Here is a 24334-nt window from a genome sequence, read left to right as displayed (position 1 = left end):
CAGTTCACTAAATGATACCCTGGGGGTGTTGAAGAGATACTTCACTACCCAAGAATAAATGTGGTTGGTAATTTCCAGTGTTCATCTGATACACAAAATAGGGGAACAAATGCAGGAGTCATCATGCACCACATCCAGTTCTCTTATGACCTGTATTCAATTCATCATCCAATATTTAAAGTCCTAAATATCTTCAAACTACATCCCAAATCTGAACCACTTTCCTCTTACATTACCACCAACTCCAATGCACTTTTTTCTCAATGAGCATAGTTCCTTCTTCTAAATGTCTTCTTCTTCCACACATGTCCTCCTTGATGCAATTAATTCTTCATACAATGACCAGATTTTAAGATGTGATGAATATGTTATTTCTGCTTGATCAAAATTCTCCAATGGCTTCTTAGTACTGTCATCCTACTGCACCATTAGCTTATTGTTTTCTATCTGTCTCACCTACTTGAATATGAACTCATAAAGAAAGGACTTTGTTTTGTTCAAAAGCCAAATCTCTAGTATGTATGACAGCTGGAATATATTAGCTACTCAAATATTTCTTAATAAGTAAATACAACAACATATTTCACTTATTTGAGAGTCCTTCTCAAAATTAAATTAATTTAATTAAAATAATTTTTAATTCCAGAAAAATTCCTTATAAAAATATACTGTGAAAGGTGGATAATGTCAATCATAGAACTTTAAAGAATATCATTTACATATGAGATATTTTGAATGCTGCCTTCTTTTGTTGGGAAATGAGAACTGGACAGAAAATGTTACCATTAATACCAAAAACATTTTTGTTTTTGTCAGTCTCCTCTATGAATACCTCACTAGCTTTCCTTTATTTACTGAGAAGTGGAGTTGGTAGACTAGTAGGTGTTTATCAGATGATGTCAAGACTGTTTTGTTAAGAATCTGAATTGTAATTAGACTTTAAATAGAATTGAGCTTGAGGATGTGACAACATCTCACAGGAGCTTTCAATTTTCAAAACTCTTTAAGTTTTGTCAGAGGGAGGGAGAGACTTGCTAAAAGATGATTTGTCTACCAATATAGGAAATATCCACCTTAAAGTAGTTATACCATGAATTACGATACACTTAAGTTATAAACAAATCTAGGTGAATAATGACATGTGTATTTCACACTTATTTAAAAAAAAAAAAAAACACAAATAGATATATCTTTTCCTTGCTGGCATTATATTGAGAAGATTCTACTACATATGAATTTAAACAATAAAAGAGATTTAATGCCTCAAATGTATGTAAGTTGACACATGACTTGATACTTAGCTTTTGGAAATGATTTTTTGATATGCATTTTAAAATGTATGTATCTGAATATATATTTGCAAAATATTAACCTATGTAGTATATGAAAAATTTCCAAAAGTTTATGGAATTGATTGTGAAAATTTTAAATAACCTAGATTTATTCAGATATGGTAAAATAACATGAAAATAAAATACAGAAATGCTTTCACCCAGAGACTATGTACTTATTTGCATAATTTTTAAAGGGGCACATTATATTAGCAAGACCTAGGAGACTGAAGATAGAAGTGGTTTGATAAATGCTTGCTGAAGTATAGTTACTTATAAAGTTTTTGGTATTTCCTTGAATCTATTTGGTGGCTACAGATAGATGTGTTTATTTACAAGTAATTTTTTGTCATTTCACCTGTTCAAATAAGGTAACTACTGAATTTATGCTATTATAATGAATAAATGAAAAACTAACTCTAGGTTCAATTCTATTATCAGCAATAACATTTTACTGCTTGTTTTCTAAGCCTTCAAGGGAATGTCCTTTAATTTTTTAATTTGACATTTCTGTCCTTTTATCCAAATATGTCAATATTCTGAAATAATGGTGCTTTTTAAAAGTTAAGCAAATAAGTTATCATGCACTACCTTAAAAGATTAGACCCTGATAATAAATAATAAATTTGCTAATAAATGTAGTAGGTTTATTCATCTATTAGCTAAACTATGTATTCTAAAATAGATATCCTTATTCAGAAAGACAGTGAGAGACTATTTCCTTGGGCTCCAAAATCACTGCAGGTGGTGACTGCAGCCATGAAATTAAAAGATGCTTACTCCTTGGAAGGAAAGCTATATCCAACCTAGTTAGCACATTAAAAAGTATAGACATCACTTTGCTGACAAAGGTCCATATAGTCAAGCTATGTTTTTTCCAGTAGTCATGTGCAGATGTGAGAGCTGGGTCATAAAGAAGGCTGAGTGCTGAAGAACTGAGGCTTTTGAACTGTGGAGTTGGAGAAGACTCTTGAGAGTCCCTTGGACTGAAAGGAGATCAAGTCTGTCAATCCTAAAGGAAATTAGTCCTGAATATTCATTGGAAGGACTGATGCTAAAGCTGAAACTCCAATACTTTGGTCACCTGATGCAAAGAACTGGCTCATTGGAAAAGACCCTGATGCTGGGAAAGATTGAAGGTAGGAAGAGAAAGGGATGACAGAGGATGAGATGGTTGGATGGCATCACCCACTTGGTGGACATTAGTTTGAGCAAGCTCCAGGAGTTGGCAATCGACAGGGAAGCCTGACGTGCTGCAGTCCATAGGGTCGCAAAGAGTCGAATATGACTGAGTGACTATGTCGAATATGTGTGTGTGTGTGTGTGTGTGTGTGTGTATTTCACATGCCACCTAATCTACACATGTTATGCAATTTTTTGGTAGCCAATAAAGTCAGTGATTTATCTTTGTTCAAATCATTTATAGCATATCAATCTGCTGAATAATTACTACACACAACTATTTTCACCTTTAAAATCTTGCTCTGCCCCAGTGGTTACTTCAGTTGAGAAGATTCAGTTCAGTTCAGTTCAGTTCAGTCGCTCAGTCATGTTCCAACTCTTTGCGACCCCATGAATCACAGCACGCCGGGCCTCCCTGTCCATCACCAACTCCTGGAGTTCACTCAGACTCACGTCCATCGAGTCAGTGATGCCAACCAGCCATCTCATCCTCTGTCGTCCCCTTCTCCTCCTGCCCCCAATCCCTCCCAGCATCAGGGTCTTTTCCAATGAGTCAACTCTTCGCATGAGGTGGCCAAAGTACTGGAGTTTCAGCTTTAGCATCATTCCTTCCAAAGAAATCCCAGGGCTGATCTCCTTCAGAATGGACTGGTTGGATCTCCTTGCAGTCCAAGGGACTCTCAAGAGTCTTCTCCAACACCACAGTTCAAAAGCATAAATCCTTAGTTCCTTTTAAATTAATAACAGAAAGTCAGTAAAAATTTAAAATGTATGATTTTCAAGTACAGTCTTAATGAAATAGGAAAAGCTTGATACTGGAAAGACATTCGGATGTTCACTGGAAGTTTATTTATATTTTGAATAGAGAACAACTGAGAGAAATCACAGGGAAGATGAGAAGAGACTATATCTTTCTAAGAGAAAGTGGATAAAAACCTGCAGACAACTTGATGCTCTTAGTAATATATCCCTTGCTCCTGTGGGACATGAATGATGGAAATTGACAAGAAAGTTATTTTTTTGTTTGTTTTTTATTTTGAATGAAATGTCTGTAGATACAAAAATGGTTGGTTCCAGGAAATTTTTAGAATTATTATAAGACCAACATGTCTGCCAAAGCTGTGGCAGGAAGCCTGTCTCCAAGACCCTAAAAATGTGTCACAGAGTTCAGATGTTTCCAAGGTGTATCCATGAAAGAATGGGGAGTATTATAAAAATGAGAATAGAAAGTATACCTTCTGTGCTCAAGAAATACTTGGAAATTGTTATAATTTTTAGTGAAAGAATGATATGATATAATATGGCTAATAAGTGAATACCTTGCAAGTGGTAAAGCAGATGGCAAGAATGGACATTGACATTTTAGGAATCAATGAACTAAAATGGGTGGGAATGGGCGAATTTAATTCAGATGACCATTATATTTACTACTGTGGGCAAGAATCACTTAGAGGAAATGGAGTAGCCCCCATAGTCATCAAAAGAGTCTGAAATGCAGTAAGTGGATGCAATCTCGAAGACGACAAAATGATTTCGATTTGTTTCCAAGGCAAAACATTCAAAATCTCAGTAATCTTGCAACTGAAGACAGAGAAGCTCTATACCTTTCAGCAAAAACAAGACCTGGGGCTGATGGTGGCTCAGATCATGAGCTCCTTATTGCAAAATTCAAACTTAAATTGAAGAAAGAATGGCCACTAGGCCATTCAGATATAACCTAAATCAAATCCCTTATGATTTTACAGTGAAAGTAAGGAATAGATTCAAAGGATTAGATCTGGTAGACAGAGTGTCTGGAAAATTATGAACAGAGGTTTGTAACATTGTACAGAAGGTGGTAACCAACCCATCCCCAAGAAAAAGAAATTCAAGAAGGCAAAGTGGCTATCTTAGGAAGCTTTACAAAAAGATGAGAAAAGAAGAGAAGTGAAAGGATAACCACTGTGGTATGGTAACTCACCTAGAGTTAGACATCCTGGAGTGTGAAATTAAGTGGGCCTTAGGAAGAATTACTATGAATAAAGCTACTGGAGGTGATGGAATTCCAGCTGAGCAATTTAAACTACTAATATGATGCTGTTAAAGTGCTGCACACAACACATCAGCAAATTTGGAAAATACAGCAGTGGCCACAGAACTGTAAAAGGTCAGTGTTCATTCCAATCCCAAAGAAAGGCAATGCCAAAGAATCTTCAAACTACCATACAATTGTGCTCATTTCACGTGCAACTAAGGTTATGCTCAAAATCCTTCAAGCTAGGCTTCAGTAGTATGTGAACTGAGAACTTCCATATATACAAGCTGGGTCTAGAAAAGGCAGAAGAACCAGAGATCATGTTGCCAACATTCATTGGATCATAGAAAAAGCAAGAGAATTCCAGAAAAATTCTGCTTCATTGACTAAACTAAAGCCTTTGACTGTGTGGCTCACAACAACATGTGAAAAATTCTTAGAGGTGGGAATACCAGACCACCTTACATGTCTCCTGAAAAACCTGTATGCAGATCAAGAAGCAACAGTTAGAACTGGACATGGAACAATGGACTGATTCCAAAGTGGGAAAGGAGTACATCAAGGCTGTATAGTCACCCTGCATATTAACTTCTATTCAGAGTGAAGTGAATGTAGCTCAGTCATGTCTGACCCTTTGCAACCCCATGGACTGTCCATGGAATTCTCCAGGCCAGAATACTGGGGGGGTAGCCTTTACCTTCTCCAGGGAATCTTCCCAATCCAGGGATCAAACCCAGGTCTCCTGATTTGCAGGCAGATTCTTTATCAGCTGAGCTGCAAGGGAAGCACAAGAACACTGGAGTGGGTAGCCTATCACTTCTGCAGGGGATCTTCCCGACCGAGGAATTCAACCAGGGTCTCCCGCATTGCAGGCAGATTCTTTACCAACTGAGCGATCAGGAAAGCCCTTTTATTCAGAGTACACCATGCCAAATGCCAGGCTGGGTGAATCACAAGCTGGAATCAAGATTGCCAGGAGAAGTATCAGGAGAAATATCAGCAATGTCAGATATGCAAAATATACCACTCTAATGGCAGAACGTGAAGAAGAACTAAAGAGCCTCTTGGTGAGGTTGAGAGAGGGAAGTGAAAAAGTTGGCTTGAAACTCAGCATTCAGAAAAACTAAGATCATGACATCAGTCCCATCACTTCCTGGCAAATAGATGGGGGAAAAGTGGAGGCAGTGACAGATTTTATTTTCTTGGGCTCCAAAATCACAATGGGTGGTGACTGATGCCGTGAATTTAAAAGGTGCTTGCTCCTTGGAAGGAAAGCTATAACAAACCTAGACAGTATATTAAAAAGCATAGACATTACTTTACCAACAAAAGTCCTTATAGTCAAAGCTATGGTTTTTCCAGTAGTCATGTACATATGTGAGAGCTGGACCATAAAGAAGGCTGAGCATTGAAAAATTGATGCTTTTGAACTGTGGTGCTGGAGAAGCCTCTTGAGAGTCCTTTGGACAGCAAGGAGATCAAACCAATCAATCCTAAAGGATATCAACATTGAATATTCATTGTAATGACTGATGCTGAAGCTCCAACATTCTGGCCACCTAATGTCAAGAGCCAACTCATTGGAAAACACCCTGATGCTGGAAAAGATTGAAGGCAGGAGGAGAAAGAGGTGACAGAGGATGAAATGTTTAGATGGTGACACCAACTCAATGCACATGAGTTTGAGAAACTTTGAGAGATACTGAAGGACAGAGGAGCCTGGTGTACTGCAGTCCATGGGTTGCAAAGAGTTGAACACAACTTAATGACTGAACAACAACAACAAAAATGAATACCTTGGTGTTGAAGATTTCCAAATGCATGTGAGAAGAGAATTTTTCTAGAAATGAAATTAGGTAAGTCAGTTACAATACCAGACAACAATTACTGAATATCTGTATTGTGCCAAGAACTGTTATAAGAGCCCTCAAACTTGCACTGAATGATGAGAGATTAAAGAATTCAAAATGGAGACTGTGAACAAAGATAGAGCATGATTCCTAAGGAAGAATGCCAATATCTGACCCTGATTAAGACAGCTGCTTTAGAGGCTTGCATTTTTAAGACCTAAAATATAAAATGAGAATTTTTATCTTGAAATAAAACATAATTTTGGTAATGAAAACAATTAATAGTTGATTTTAATCATTTTTCATCAAGATGCTCCAAGAAGTAACATCATATTTATCAAAAGGGTAATTGTTATTTCTAAGTATATTTCCACAGTTTCATAATACTAAGAAATTGATTTTGTTCTTAAGCTCTTGTGGGATAAAAAATCCTGGAATAATGGAAAAGAACTCTTTTTCTACAGAATACATACAGATAGTTAATGCAATTATATAACTGAGTACATGTGCAGAACACATTTCTTATAAAATCACAGCTATTATATTTTGCACCTTGCATTGGATACTAAATAGGGAACTGTGTTTGATCAAGGCTATCATGACCCCAGGAAACACGTCTACTTCCAAAGTATTAACCACCTTTTAAATGTTTTTCCCTAAGACTATAGCTTAAAATTAGGCAGGTAGGAGTGTGCATTGCTGGCAAATAGTTTGGGGGGAAAACTAAGATAAGTCAGGTACAAAATGTTTCCTACTATAGTCTTTAGCATGTTAATGTGAATTGAGAACTTCCTAAGAGATATAGCTTCCCAGTGGTGTTTGTGGTATAGAAACCCACTTGCCAATGCAGGTAGATGTAGGTTCAATCCCTGGGTTGGAAAGATTTCCCTTGAGGAGTGCACAGAAACCCTCTCCAGCATTCTTTCTGGAGAATCCCATGGATAGAGGAGCTTGGAGAGCTACAGTCCATGGGGTCTCAAACAGTTGGGACCCCATGACTGAAGCAACTCAGCATTCAAGAGATATAATAGAGTTTTTACCAAACATTTTGAACATGAATTTACCTTTCATGGAATTATTAAATTTTACAGACTTAGTGACACACCAATCACCATTTGGAAATGTGTAATCAGGAACTCTTGTTTCACTGGTTGTTGGCTGTTCTGCAATAAAATCATCCATGATAACCCACTATTGAAGGCAGCCCAAGCTTTAACACTTCAAGGACCCCAAGCTAGCTCTGAAGATAATGATTCTGTCTCTGCCTCAGTGCAGACATAGCAGAACAAAGCATTTCTATCAAGTAGGCTCTCCAACACAGAAGTCAGGATTATTTATTCAGGGTGATTCAGATTACATACTAAAAGTTTCAACCTAACACAGAGAGAATTGGGGTCCAGTTTTAAATCTCTGGAAATATTTTGAGTTCTAAATGACTTTGCTCCCATCCTCACCTAAAAAAAGGTTTGACATTGTTTTTTTTGTCCATGTTTATGTTTCTCTCAGCTCTCTGATTCCTTAGATTCCTGAAGCTATCTTTCTGTCATTGGGCTTACAATGACCAGTTTCATTCTACATCCCCAAAGAAGTCCTAATATAAAATAGTTCTATCTCACTATTCTTTTATCATTTACTTAAACACTTCAGCCTAATGCAAATAAGACAATTATTCTTGCCATTACTCTATAAAATCCTTTGAAATAATCATACTATATGAGCCATGTATTCTGTTATACATGTATCTTTTTACAACTCAAAAAATTCTTATAGGCCATCATGGAGACTTAGGCCCAAAGCACATGGAATATATCAAATAATATAATTGACGGGGAGACTTAAAAGCACTAGTAAAGGACAAACCCAGAAATTCAAGAGGTAATATCTTAAGGGTCTTACGAGTACATGTTTATTTGAATTTATTTATTTGATTCAAAATCCCAATCAGTTAAGTAGAACATGAAAAATATGGAAACAGAAGTACAGAGAGAAGGGAATACTCAGTCTATGATGACCTTTGTGGACTGAACCTGAGCATAGTATTGAAGAGAAACTGGAGTGATATTTTACCACCTTTATGAAATTTTTCTGATTCCAGAGAGACAACCAGAGGGCTAATAAAAAAGCAGAAGCAGAAATTTATCTCATATACTTCCAGATTGGACTGAAGTCGGTGCCTTAGAATCCTGTGGAGACAGATATACCAGATACCGATGACATTCCCCCAGTGATCAAAGTATAGGGCACAAGACAAATTCAACCACAGTCGCTGGAAATGGAGAGCAAGACACATGGAGTGCTTTGCTGATACAATCAAATAAAATCTACAATACTCTAAATGCACTTCAAGTTTAATGATTTATAGCACCTTCATTGTGTTCTTTGATAATCAAGCAAAAAATGCAAACTCTTCACATACATGACATGAATTAATATTATTTTACAAGGTAAAACCAGTTTTCAAATTTGTCCTCTCCTTTGCCTGTATCTTTTAATCAGTATCAATGTTTAAACTTCTGGTATCCAAAAATCACTCCTGGTATGTTGAGACCACTCCCCTACTAATACATACACATCTTGTGCATATTGGTACCTATATGCTATGTGTATTGGAAAGCAATGATGATGTAGGACTTTAAACTCTGTTTTTCATACTAGGGATGATTGGGGAAGAAATATGTAGTGTAGCCATGGAAGTATTGATTTTTCCCTCAAAACTTTTCTCAACTTTTCCTTCACCTCATTGAATGTCAGAAAGCTGAATTATAAATTAAATCACTCCACTTTACTTCCCACATAAGCTCAACAATAGTTATACAATTTACTTCTTTCCATGCCCAGTACCACCAGTAGAAGTCATGCCTGTATTCTCTCTTACTGGAACTACTGCAAAAGCCTCCTGAATGATTTCCCTATTTTCTTTACAGTTTTCCTATGATTCCTTCACAGCCAGGAGCCAGGGGAACCAATTTAAACTATAAATAATATGCTAGGTGAAGTGAAGTAGAGTGTGTATTAATAAATAACAATAATTAATTCATAAATGATAATTAATAAATGATGAAAATGTAGGTCCTCTATTGTAGTTTCAATAATAGCATATACTATTTTAGCATATTATAATACTATAACAATAGCATATACTATATAACATTCAAAAAACTAAGATTATGACATCTGGTCCCATCAATTCATGGCAAGTAGATGGGGAAACAATGGAAACAGTGGGAGATTTTATTTTCTTGGGCTCCAAAATCACTGCAGACAGTGACTGCAAGCCGTAACATTAAAAGGCACTTGCTCCTTGGAAGAAAAACTATGTCCAACCTAGATAGCACATTAAAAAGTATAGACATCACTTTGCTGACAAAGGTCCATATAGTCAAGCTATGTTTTTTCCAGTAGTCATGTGCAGATGTGAAAGCTGGGTCATAAAGAAGGCTGAGTGCTGAAGAACTGAGGCTTTTGAACTGTGGAGTTGGAGAAGACTCTTGAGAGTCCCTTGGACTGAAAGGAGATCAAGTCTGTCAATCCTAAAGGAAATTAGTCCTGAATATTCATTGGAAGGACTGATGCTAAAGCTGAAACTCCAATACATTGGCCACCTGATGCAAAGAACTAACTCATTGGAAAAGACTCTGATGCTCGGAAAGATTGAAAGCAAGAGAAGAAAGTGACAACAGAGGATGAGATGGTTGGATGGCATCACCCGCTCAGTGGACATTACTTTGAGAAAACTCTAGGAGATAGTGAAGGACAGGGAAGCCTGGCATGCTGCAGTTCCTGGGGTTGAAAAGAGTGGGACATGACTTAGCTACTGAACAACAATAATAATTGTTTTAACATTAAAAATAAAAAATTCAATTAAATAATTACTTAATTGATTTACCATGCATTTGTGTGTCTAAAAAGGGTGATAACAATATACAAAGTAGTTTTGTCTGTCAGACACTTTCTGTCTCCATAACCGAAGGTAGTTTATTTAGGCTCTTTGCAACTTACTTTGCCCACTTGTGAAATGAGGTTAATAAAGGGATCATGGAGAGACTTGAAGAGAGTGCTTGGAGTGCTTCTCATAGTACCTAACAGTACCTTACACATAGTAAGTGCTCAATGACACTAGATATTGCTGTCACCATTCTCCACTGTGTCCTCAGTATCTACAAGAATGCCTAAAACAAGAAGCAGGGGTCCAATATCAATACTGTTTGAATGGATACATGAGTGAAAAAAAGCACAAGGAAGTAGAGAGCCAGAGTTCCAGATTCCTGGCTTCCTGGAGACTTAAGTAAAAGAAGATGGACAGCAGTGGAACACTTAGATGGTGGGCAGAAAGCAACAGGATAATTGCTCTGAAACACTATGGTGTTTTTCTACCTGGCCAGTTGTTCTTCAAATTGATTCTGATTTCTGCAGAAAGACCCCCAAACCCCAAACCTTTTTCCCCCGTAAGAAACCACCACATCTCTTCACTATTATCAGAAGACTGCATTTATTCTTCCTTAATTAACTCACCCATTCCACAATCAGAGCTAATCTGCCCCACATAAAATTGTTTAGAAGACTCAGCACATTGGTATAATGTTTTGTCGCAACATAAATTATATCAGATAGTTTCCTCTTTGAGTAGCAATAAGGGTTTATCAGGAAAAGAAAGAGAATAGATTTCTGAAGGAATAGAGATTTCTCTTAAGGGGAAAAGAGACGAGCAAGAACCGAGGCACAAACCATCAATGACGAACTTCAAAAGCTTCATATTTTAACCCCGGGTCAGACCTATCAGTCTTCATTTGTACATTGACAAATAGTCTCTGCACAAAAGTTCATGAAATTCTGAGTCTGTTTCAACCTGGGTGGCCACACAGACTTACTCTAGTGAGACCTGAAGGTAAGTCAGACCAAATGTTTAGGCAAACACGCTCAATTTTGGCACCCTTGCTTTGTTACCTGGTTGTACCATTTAAACTTTCCATGAAGCATTTTTTTCCCACTTGGAAAATAGTATAGATGTAACTTCTCTGATTCCCACATCAAGATCTCATAAGGATAAATGCGCTTGGTGGTTCAGTTGTGTCCGACTTTGTGACCCCATGGTCTGTAGCCCACCAGGCTCCTCTGTCCATGGAATACAAGCAAGAATACTGGAGTGGGTTGCCATTTCCTACTCCAGGGGATCTTCCTGACCTAGGAACTGAACCCATGTCTCTTACATCTCCTGCAAGCTGATTCTTTACCACTGCGACATCTGGGAAGCCATGTAAATAGGACCCCATCTTGAATATTGAATGTAATAAAAGACTGTCCAAGGAAGACAAAAACTATCACTCTTTGGTATTTGATTTGAAATTCTGGAAGTGTAAGCCTATACCAAAGTATGTATATAGTCATGACTTATTAATTACATACATGTAGGGCAAGGGTTCAGTTCAGATCAGCCACTCAGTCGTGTCTGACTCTTTGTGACCCCATGAATGGCAGCATGCCAGGCCTCCCTGCCCATCACCAACTCCTGGAGTTTATCCAAACTCATGTCCATTGAGTTAGTGATGCCATCCATCCATCACATCCTCTGCAGTCCAAGGGACTCTCAAGAGTCTTCTCCAACACCACAGTTCAAAAGCATCAATTCTTCGGCACTCAGCTTTCTTTATAGTCCAACTCTCACATCCATACATGACTACTGGAAAAGCCATAGCTTTGACTAGATGGACCTCTGATGGCAAAGTAACGTCTCCGCTTTTTAATATGCTATCTAGGTTGGTCATAACTTTCCTTCCAAGGAGTAAGCGTCTTTTAATTTCATGGCTGCAGTCACCATCTGCAGTGATTTTGGAGCCCAGAAAAATAAAGTCTGACACTGTTTCCACGGTTTCCCCATCTATTTGCCATGAAGTGATGGGACCAGATGCCATGACCTTAGTTTTCTGAATGTTCAGCTTTAAGACAACTTTTCCCTCTCCTCTTTCACTTTCATCAAGAAGCTTTTTAGTTCCTCTTCACTTTCTGCCATAAGGGTGGTGTCATCAGCATATCTGAGGTTATTGATATTCCAGCTTGTGCTTCATCCAGCCCAAAGTTTCTCATGATGTACTCTGCATATAAGTTAAATAAGCAGGGTGACAATCTACAGCCTTGATGTACTCCTTTTCCTATTTGGAACCAATCTGTTGTTCCATGTCCAGTTTTAACTGTTGCTTCCTGACCTGCATACATGTTTCTCAAGAGGCAGGTCAAGTGATCAGTTTTCCCATCTCTTTCAGAATTTTCCACAGTTTATTGTGATCCACACAGTCAAAGGCTTTGGCATAGTTGATAAAGCAGAAATAGATATTTTTCTGGAACTCTCTTGCTTTTTCAATGACCCGATAGAGTTAGCCTGATGGTAAACAATCTGAATGTTAGAATTGCTTAAAATGTATGCAGTATACCTTGAAATTAATACAAACAGTGCACTAACAATATTTTCTGAAGTTCCTTGATGGCTATAATCTCTAGTTTGAAGCTATAAGAATCACCATTATAAACACAGATTCCTAGGCTCCATCCTATTCTCCAATTCAGAATACCCAGAAAATGGGCCTAGGAGGAGCATCCTGGTGATTCATTTCATTTCTTATGGGTAAGCTGGAAACAATTGCTTGACCTTCTTTAAGAACCAACAGGGGTGTATAATGAAATACATGTCCTTGAGTCCCATCATAGACAGATTAAATCAATAATTCTTCAAGTGGGTGCACAGAATTGACAATTTTAGCAGTCTCCTCTAGAAAATATTATGTGTGATGAAGTTTGAAAAACATTGCTCTCTTCATTATTTTGCAATAAGACAAAGTTGTACTTGCTTTATTAAACACAGAGGAACTCATTAGAAGAATATTAAATGAATGCAAATTATGTTTATTAAAATAATGAATTTTTGCTTTTACTTAAATAAGTTATATATTTATTCTCTTTAGTATCCAAATGACTTAGTGAGTCCTTCATGAATAATGCAAGGAAAACCTTCAAAGCAGTTAATATGTATTTTTATGACTTATAAAATATTAAAATAACTAAAGTTTGTTATCTAAACATTTAATATATTTTATTTTACATATATTCTTAAAAGTTAGTCAAATTTGTCCACAAAATGTTCTGATAAAATTAATATATTTAAAGCTGCATATTATTTCCTATATTTTATTATTTGATTTTTATTTCAAATTGAGACATATTATTTCTAGTCCATTAACAAGTTTTCCTAAATTAAGGTTTGTTTTTTTTTTTGCTTTACTGTATTTTATTTATTCATTATTTTATATTTATATTTTTCCTGTCTGATATTTCCTGATATTTTACATTTTTCCTGTATTTTAATCCTTTATTTTTTCTATACTTCTTCTTTAATTTTCATGATTTAACACTTTTTTCTTTTATATTTATTTCTGACTTTTATTTTTTTAAGTTATATCCATTTTATACATATTAATTTATTTGTTCTATTTTTTTTTAATCATTGAAAGACATGGAACCATTCTTCCCTTGAATTTTTAAACTCAAAGAACATTTAGTTACAATGAAGTAGGAAATTCTGAATCTTTTAGAATTTTCTTCTTTTTATCCATTTGTTTTGTTTTTGCTTATAGAAATTGTTATTTTACTCCAAATTAATCAAGATTACATATTGGGAGGTGTGACTAGACAACTCAAATTATTTTAGAAATGGAAAGGTCTGTCAAATTCTTCATATGGCTAATTAGCTCCAGTGGAAGAAAATCCATCTGCCCTGCCCTGTGAGAGCCTGTCTTACTACACAATTTACAATTTAAGATTATAAGACATCCATGTGATAAATGTGTGGGTGAAATACAGAATCCTATCTATGTCATGTAATGGTATGGCCCATGAGCCATTTTTATCATTTTACCATCAGAAAAAAATGTTAGTAATAAAAGTAAATGAAACTAACTCAGTAGGTTGCTGTATATTAATGTAGCTTTTATGTTTTAAATGTCTTCCACATATATGCAAATGTATTTAGCAACATGGCATATGTAAAATGAGCAGTAAATGAAAATGATGCAAGTCTTAAGAAAAACAATTTACGATCTTTCTTTGGGAGATGAGAAAAGGAAAAGCCTTAAGGCATCAAGGAAGGCTTCATACAAATAGATGACGTTTGGCCCAAGCTTTAAAAATGGGTAAGGCTGAAAAATGGGATGAGGAACAGCTGGACGCTTTTCAGGACAAAAAAAAAAAAAAACACAAACAGAAAAGACATGGAAAAATGTAGAAGGTGGACAGAGGACAGGGTGATTTACAGGTAGCTTAAACATGGAGACACCACTGATACCTACCTTGTGGTAAGAGATTGCCATATTACGTAGTCATCAACAGCATTTTTCAAGATTTTATTATGTACCAGGCACTTAGCTAAGCACTTTGTATGCCTTATACAATGTAATCTTCACAATAATTGTGTGAAACAAGTATTAAGCACGATCTCATTTCACAGATAAGGGAAAAGATAAGAAGAGAAATGACCAACAAAGCTGAGTCCCTAATTGAATGGCTTCCCTGACCACAAGGGTGAAGTGCATTGCTTTTTTTGGGATGTTAGCATGACAGCACAGGGTAAAATAGAATAGAGGAAGGTGGGAAAACCGTTAGTAGTCTGTAGTGTTTTAAAGTCCAAGAAAATAATATGTAGGTCTGCCTAAAGTTGGTGGCACACTGACTGGGAAAAAAATAGATCATTTGAACTTTTTTAGATGGCCCCTAGGAAAGCATCAAGTGGGCTCACATCCTCAGTCTAAATTAAATGTCTTACTGCATCTGTCACAACATGCTCTAGATTTCTTTCGGAGCTCTTATGATTTGTAATTTTGCATTTGAGGGATCCTCTATTTAATATCAGAGAAGGCGGTGGCACCCTACTCCAGTACTCTTGCCTGGAGAATCCCATGGACGGAGGAGCCTGGTGGGCTGCAGTCCATGGGGTCGCTTAGAGTCGGACATGACTGAGTGACTTCACTTTCACTTTTCACTTTCATGCATTGGAGAAGGAAATGGCAACCCACTCCAGTGTTCTTGCCTGGAGAATCCCAGGGACCGGAGAGGCTGGTGGGCTGTCGTCTATGGGGTCACACAGAGTCGGACACGACTGAAGCAACTTAGCAGCTATTTAATATCTCTCTCCCTCTCAGTAAAGCCCAAGGTGACAGAGGCTATGCCAAACCCCACATTGTATCCATCTAGAATAAATATTTACTGAATTTAAGAATGGATAGTGGATTAGTAAATATGGAATAAAGAATGATTTCAAGAACAGAGATGGAGTGGATGGGGATGGACTTGTGAGAACAGGGGAAGGAAGAACTTAATAAACTTAAATTTTGAAAAAAAAAACAGAACAAAACTATTTCAAAGTATAGAAGCTCAGGGATTGTGCATTGAGTCAAACAATAAACACAGAAAAAAAAAAAAAACTTCCTAATAAAAAAAGATGCATAATTTTTTTTAAAAAGTTTAAAGCTATATTCCAGAGTATATAACAATAAGCTCAACTATTTATTTTTTAATTCTATCTTTTTATTTTCATATATAAATTGCTTTTGGGGGTAACTTTTAAAACCAGTTACATATGTCTATTTTTTTTTCCTTTTTCTATTTAGCTGATGATATTTAATTAAGATTAGCCAGGATTACACTTAGTATAACTGTAACCTTGGATAACCAGGAACCATACAGCTTATCAACCTTGTAATTCTCTTTTTTTCTTTACAAATTTTCAGGAAAGCTCCCTTAACTCTGGGGGGAATAAAAAGTAAAGTTCATTCATGCTCAAAAGAAATTGTCTAAACCTCTGCTCTTTTGTACCTTAAAAAATGGATAGGAGTAACCAAAAAACAATCTTAGTTATATCTCTAGTTGGAAGGAGTTTCTCACTTACATCAGAAGAAAATAAACTCCCTTTTAAAGATTCATTAAAAATTGAGAAAGCATTCTGAATCAATAATCAAATTACAATGTCCAAGGATATGAGATTCTGAATTATACTACATATGTCGACACAGAAATAATAGCAGTAGAATGATTGGCAGAAAATTTAGAGGACTAAGTCTGACTCAAAGATTACTGTCCAGATGTTCTTATCCTGTCTACAAGCAGGAAATTGACCTCTAATAACTCCAGAATGAGAAGTTAGGAAATATTTTTCCATGTTTAGAGAGTAGTTCTTTATGGAATTACTGATTTCCTACCTCCACTTTCCTTGTTCATATCTCCAGGTCTGTAATTAACATCCTATAAAATATAAATTTCCCTTTAATTTGTAAAATAAAAATCCAAGCTTTCAACTCAATAAGTATGCCTTAAAAATGACAGGAGAGGTTGCACAGTTAAATAAAATACTCAGTTGGAACTCAAACTAAAGTTATCTTCCTATCCCTTACCAACAAATACAGAACATGTCTATATGCAACTACTCTGAAAAAATGTCCCCAAGGAAAAGAACTATAATAATCTAAAATTCAAGAAATGTCTCACATAGAAATGAAAAATGATTTCAGTGCTGTGTGGTTAGAGAATTGCCTCTCAGCAATTTATAATGTGCTTAAGACTTAACTGCTTCATAATTTGGTAAACCTCAATAAAAATAATAACAAAAGTGATTATAATACCTGGAATATGAATAGCACATAACAGTAGCTATCAAAACCCCAAAAAGCAACAAAGACCACATTATTTTGTTTCGTTCATGCATACGCACTTGAAAAAGAGGCATCCCAAAAGCTTCATATTTATTTTTCTAAAATCATGTTAATTTCTTATTTATTTCAGGCATTACTAGAGACTCAAAATTTACTGCGCACTCAGGTTGCAAATTTTACCTTCAACCTTGGATTTTCAGGGAAGTTTTACCACACAGGTAAGAAGGAGCTTTGTGTTCTCAGGCAGCTACATATAAATAGGAGAGAGGATTTTTAATGTTTTAAAAGTAGGAGAAATAGAATATTCAGACTGATTATGGGAAAAACTTGGGTGCATTATGAGTAGCGAAATCCAAAATCAATGAGACTTGCTTACTTTGGCAAATACTGTTGGAGTCAGGGCAAAACAGGAAGAGAAATGACTTAGTCAACTCCGTAAAAGAAACTATAACCATTATTCTATGTCTATGCATCCTGTGAAGCGTGGAGACGATGGTGGTGAAGATGATGACAATGAGATGATAATGATAATAATAACAATGGACAGTGTTTTAAAATTGTAGGACAACCTTAGGGGCACATATTTTTAGTATATTTTTTTTCTTTGGAAAACATATAGTGGTAAGAGAAGAATTTTAGCTTCAAAGAAATTTAATAGATGTTACGCATCATCTTGCTTAATTTATTGTCCCTTCAGGATTTTCCTTAAAAATATTACAATGATTTGGCCAACATGCATTAAAACCATCACACTCAAACTTGTATTTCTTACCACATCTATCCAATCACAGTTTCATTTCTTGTCAGTCTCAGCCTTCAAACAAATCCTCAAAATGTGATTGGTGCGCATGGACTACTCCATGTTCTGCTATTTTTCACCTCTTTACCCATCTTTACCTCCAGAATTTGACTCTTATTTTCTGAATGCAGCATGATAATGGCAGGTACTAGTATGGAGAAAACTATGTGGGTGAAAGTAATTGTCTTAATGGCACAAAATGGTGTCTTAGGGTTTGTATTAGGGCAATGCCTACTATCTGCTACTATTTCTGCATCTTTGGTGAAAGCTAAATGCTTTGTTTAGGGCTTTCCATTGTTGTTACTTCATAGTATTGTAGTAAAAACATTTCACAGTATTCTCTATGCATGCAATTTATTGACTCATTAAAAATATCCCATGCAAAGGTAGTCTTTAATTATCATAAGTTCAGTTCATTTACCCAAAGAGGTTTTTTAATGTTTACCCAAAGAGGCTCAGGAGGTTTATTAGAATATTGAAGCAGCAGTGTCATATTGGCTTTTCTTTAATGCTTTTTTCCCTCCTGCTTTGAAACATGTAAATCTGTTTAAAGTAATAGAAGGAAAATTGGTATTTAGACCAGTTGACAAATGAAATCACTGCATATTTTAAAAGGATATCTTGCAGTAAAAGATTTGGGTCATCACATCTGCACAGCCACAGCAATTCTAGCTTACAATTTTGAAAATAGACATGGTTTTATAAACCTTTTTCAAAACCCCCTCAAGAAATGAGTTCAGACCCAAAAATCACTGATTATGAAGTTATAAAGCAGGTAACTCTAAAGACTATGTCTACTCACACTGGGGAAAAAATATGGGATTGTTTGGAGTTCACACACTAACAATACTATTTTGTCTTAAATAGCTGTATAAGAAAAGTAAAAAGATTCTTCTGGCTGAAATATATCTGGATCACTGCCTCAGCTTTTATTTACTTTTCATATTCAAATCTACTAAACCTGTCAGACGTTTGCAGAGTTAATGTTGATAGCAGGTTATAACACTTCCCATTTCTTTTTTATAATCCTGAGCATGTACACACTACACATCCCACTAGGAAATGAACACACTAGTTAATATCACAGGGACCGTTGTTGGAGGAGGAAACCAAACAATAAAAAAAAAAGATATTTTAATTATATCTCTTAATTGGGCCTTATTGACACTTTATGTTGGTACTGACCTAATAAAAACAATGGAAGACACACTGTTCTGTTTTGCTCTGGGATAACGTGCTTTACAGATTCTGTAATATATATAAGTTCTGGAAGCTTAATTACCGTCACATAAATATGAAGCTTTATTTGATTGGCTACATTATGTGTAGAATCATTGAAATGCATCCATGACATTTTCCAAGGGTACAGTCATGCTATATTAAGTACTTATTTATTCACTTGAGGATATCAAGGTTTCTTCCAGATTGGAGTTAAATATTGATAGTATTCACTTTCGCTAGGGCATGCCTCTTCCCTATCTAGTCGCTTCCTATATGAAGTTTTAACTATCAGGAGCTTAACAAATCAGAAAAGTTCTTTCCTTATCTATACACTTGATTGTGACAGGTAACCATGAGAAGATGGCCTTGCACAATCACCGTCTCAGATTCTCACAGAATGATCTGATTTTCCAATGCATGAAGATGCTGATTGATGAGTTTCATTGTTTTGAAGACACTTAATCACATATGCCTAGTGTAATAAAGATAGATTCTGTATTCCTAGACTGCTTCACTTATTTGTATTTTCCATGTATTCTTCCCTGTTCAGCTTCTCTGTCCTTCACATGCTGAAAACAATCTCACCCAAAAAGCACATTCCTAAAAGTCATTCATTCATGGGTGCCAAATTGAAAGAGGAAGGACGTTCTGCTGATTGAAAGTAAACAATAATAATAATAATAATAAAAGCATGGAGTTCAGAGTATAATCTTTTAGTCTGGAAATATTTTAAAGCATGATTGGAATTACACAATGAAAGCTCAATTGAAAAATGGAGACATTACAGTATCAAGATGACTTGCAGGGATGGAGAGCTACAAATATTTTGTGGGGCAGGATTTCTGGTGACAATCATTACCAGTTTTTGTAATTGACAATAAATTGAATATGACACAAACAATTACCTCATGTATAATATTTTCAAACTGGAAAAATACATGTCTTTTCCATGAGAGTTCACTTTTATATAAACAAAACAGAATCTTATAAAAAACTAACTTTTAAATATAGAAGTGAAAAAGTGTTACATTCATTCTCTTTTGCTTGCTTTTGTTTTACTTTATAATGTGCTGTTTCAAAGACTAGACATTGGAAACAACCTGCTTTTGTTTAAATCTAGGTTCTGACATTACACTAGCTATGTGAACATAAACAGATTACTTTTCTGTGCCTCAATGCCTGCATCTCCAAAATGGGAATAATAATATCTCTCATATAGAACAGTACATAGCATGTCATGATATGCAAATATTTTTATTACTAAATATTTTTGTATAAGAATCAAATATTATTTAAAAATAGTGAACTATTCACATGTCTCTGTTTTCCAAATTTGGAACTATAGATAGCTTTTAATCAATTTTAATCATCAAACAATTCTTTTTATTTAGTATATTTAATTTATTCTATACTCACCTATGTGGAAGTGTGCCAGATTCAATACATGAAGAAAGTTAGAAACCTCTTCTTACAGTTTCAGAATTACAATATTTCACATATAATAGCAAATATAAGACAAACATTTATACAAAACTGATAAGACTCTGGAATTTTATGTATCTGATTTTAATATCACAACTGTGCCTTATGGAAACTAATCTACAGCCCAGAACTTGCTAAACTTATTCTTATTTGGCAGACTAAAAAACTTTTAGAGGCATACTCTTATCATATAACACAGATACTCCAAAAGCAGAAACAAAGAAATGAGTGCATAAATAGTTTACTTCTGAATTAAACACTTTTATCTTCATTAACAATGATGTAGATTTGAATCTAATCAGGTTAGAGGTAAAAGGGTCCATTTGAACACAGACACCTGAACAGACTAGCTTCTGCTGCTAAGTCGCTTCAGTCGTGTCCGACTCTGTGCGACCCCACAGACTGCAGCCCTGCAGGCTCCCCCGTCCCTGGGATTCTCCAGGCAAGAACACTGGAGTGGGTTGCCATTTCCTTCTCCAATGCATGAGAGTGAAAAGTGAAAGTGAAGTCGTTCAGTCGTGTCTGACTCTGAGCGAGCTCATGGACTGCAGCCTACCAGGCTCCTCTGTCCATGGGATTTTCCAGGCAAGAGTACTGGAGTCGGGTGCCATTGCCTTCTCTGGTGCTAAATAGTCATGTATGAACTACAAATTATATTCTCACATGTAATTTAATCATATGTTAGGTATCAAAAAATAAGTATTTACAAATGAGTCGAAAATTTTAATATTTTCATTTAGCTGGATTCAAAAACATTTGAAATTCTTCTTTGATCCCTCAGCATGACTTGATGTCATATTTTTCATTAAGCAATTCTAATGTCATCAGCTTGCCTTATGTGGCTTTGAATTATATGACTTGTATAAAATAAGAGAAAGGCTGATGGGAAATTAATCCACGGAATGAAAAACAAAGAGGTCTTAAACATCACTCCTAATATTGTGGGGAGTGCTTACAAATTACCACACTTCCTGGTATAAAAATTACCAAGATTTTGTGATCAGTCATGCATCTGTTTATATCAGTAGTCAGAAAAATTATCTTTAAATTTGAGTAATTTAAAAACACTTCATACTTAAAATCCATCTGAGGAAGTGACAAACTTCTTTACATTTGGATTTCAATATTTGAAATTCTTAATATATTAGCAAAACCAATGAATTGTAAGTCTATAATGCTAATAATTTTGGCTCAAGTTAACAAAATTAAGAATTTTTTTCTGCTTATCTTATTTATAGAACTTTATCACTTTCAAAACTTCTCTTTATATATAGTAGCAACTATTATAGTAGTAATACTGCCAATTAAACGTGTTGGTCCTTACACCTTTTGAGAATTATGGATTATAAGATATATACCAAGAATAACACATACATATAAATACACACAAAAGTTGACAGGCACTTAAGCTGATACATGAAGGTTCAAAAATTCAGTGACTATATACTAATATAGACTGAGGTAAAGTTTTCTCTTATTAATGCAAGTTAAAAGGATCCAATTTCAGACTTCAAGAATTTGATAATCTTGGTAAGGCAATATTTTTAAGAATGTGTGAGAATATGCAACTTTAGAACACCACAGGCATAAACCAGTAGGTACTATTTTTAAGAAGAAAGTGATCTTAATATTTATGAATCAATAATTCACAATGTTAAGTGCTTTAATAAATTGATCTCATTGATTCTTCATAAGAGCCCATGAGATAGATTTTTATACTTCCATTTTAAACCAGGAAACTAAGACTCAAACAAATTAACTTATACAAGATCACATAGCCAAGGATACACTTTAACAAATATATGCTTTAACCCTCTCATGGCACTCCTTCATGATTCATGCTGTCTTTACTACAGGACACTTGAAAAGGAATATTCAGAGAAGACTCTTTTAAAAATTCCTTTAATATTTTTTAAAGTGAACAATATAAAATCATCATAAAACATACTCCAATTTGAAGAAAAAAATTATCCAAATAAATCCACCTCACACTATAAGCCAGGATTTGTTACTTAGCTTGTTTAGTTAAGTATCCAGAGACCATATAGGAATCAATTATGTTACTGATTGAGAATATTCTAAAATTGAACTGTTATAAAATTGTACAAAAGTTATGATTTCATACCATGAAAATGTCCTTGGATTGCTGTAACACAGTGAATTTCCTTGGAACTAACTTGCTGATGTTGTTTTCCTTCCCTTATTTCCCTTCTTGTATGACAAATGGTTTTTTCCTATGCATTAGGCATTGTTAACAAATTTTCCTAATAGAGGATGAAAAATTAATACTAGTTTTAAATTCTCAATTCAAGTTTTTATTGTGTTAATTGATTTTTTGTTTACATTTTATTAAATTATTATATCAAAATGAGAAATATTTATGTTTGTAATGGTAAGTCTAAAATATAAGGACACAAACATATTTATACAGTAAGATCTCAACTTTTAAAAAAATAAGTAGAAAAAGAGTTAATGAAAAATACAAAAATGCTTCTACTGGTTAGTTCCAAAGATGATTTTTGGTTTTGGTTTTGTTTCTGAGTTTTATATATCATTGTCTATGCTTTCTGCCTATCTTCAATGAGAATATATTTTATAATAAAAAAAATTAACAGACATCATCACTTAAATTTAAAATTATTCAGTTCAATATTGGGCTTATATGCAGAAATATTTTTAAGAGTAAAAAGAATAATCATCTTTTACCAGGTTTCCCCTATTCATCCAATAAAGGAGAGAATTAATAGTTGATAACTTTAGAACAAAAATAGACTAAAACTTGCTGTGTTTTTTGCTGATGTTGTCGTTACCACCGTCTGCTAACAAATCTAAACAATGCCAGTGGTAAAATATCCCTAAAATCTAAATGTAAACAACATCTGCACTTACCGCTTCCCATCCCAACCCCTAATCCCACTGCCTCTGATATAATTTAGGCTATGGTCATTTCTCTTTTATTAAAACAACACAAAATTGGATTTAGGTATCAGTAGCAAGAAGAATAATCTGACAAACATAACCTTTAAGCTAATACAAATTTTTCACTTAAGCCATTTTTTATGTTTTACAGGGACTGAAGAGGAGGATGAGGGAGATGACCTTTTGCTTCGGTCTGTGGATGAGTTCTGGTGGTTTCCTCACATGTGGAGCCATATGCAGCCCCACCTCTTCCACAATGAGTCATCTTTAGTTGAGCAGATGATTCTCAACAAGGAATTTGCACTGGTGAGTACATTTTATTGAAGTATTTTTCAAACTATGAATTGTGATGTATTAGTGGATTGTAAAATTGGCTTATTGGGTTTACTCCAATAGAAAGAGAACAGAACAGAAAATACAGGAGTGTGCCACAAGTGTTAGGACTTCCCCAGTGGAGCTACTGCTAAGAATCCACCTGCCAATGCAGGAGACACAAGAGATGCAGGTTTGATCCCTGGGTTGGGAAGATCCCCTGAAGGAGGGCATGGCAACCCACTCCAGTATTCTCATCTGGAGAATCCCATGGACAGAGGAACCTGGAAAGCTACAGTCCATAGGGTTGCAAAGACTTGGACACAACTGAAGCAATTTTGCCACCATAAGTGTTAAGTGTACATACTGCTTTGTATTATTTTGTTTCAGGCATGTGTGTGTACATGTATATGTACTAGGTCATGATGTGCTATAAAATGTATTCAAAAAATTAGGTCATTGTCTGAAAGTTCCTATCTCCTGCTTTATGAAAGTATTATACTATGAATAGGGAAAATAGTACTTTCTCCATTGTA

The 24334-nt window shown here is 35.3% G+C and overlaps 1 protein-coding gene across 1 annotated transcript in view; it reads left to right on the top strand.

The window, feature by feature from the left end:
* Positions 1-23927, top strand: part of LOC147371185 (N-heparan sulfate sulfotransferase 4) — a 132222-nt gene extending 108295 nt beyond the window's left edge. Inside the window, exons 2-4 of the mRNA XM_086407343.1 lie at positions 17196-17283; positions 23638-23792; positions 23883-23927. Coding sequence (XP_086263469.1) covers positions 17196-17283; positions 23638-23792; positions 23883-23927 — 288 coding nt within the window. The remainder of the gene's footprint in view (positions 1-17195; positions 17284-23637; positions 23793-23882) is intronic.
* Positions 23928-24334: the final 407 nt, after the last annotated feature.

The sequence above is a fragment of the Bos grunniens genome, chromosome 6 (assembly GCF_055505025.1).
Source record: "Bos grunniens cultivar Pamir isolate PY7600 chromosome 6, Bosgru_T2T1.0, whole genome shotgun sequence".
NCBI lineage: Eukaryota > Metazoa > Chordata > Mammalia > Artiodactyla > Bovidae > Bos > Bos grunniens.
This window is presented reverse-complemented; position numbering and strand designations above follow the sequence as displayed.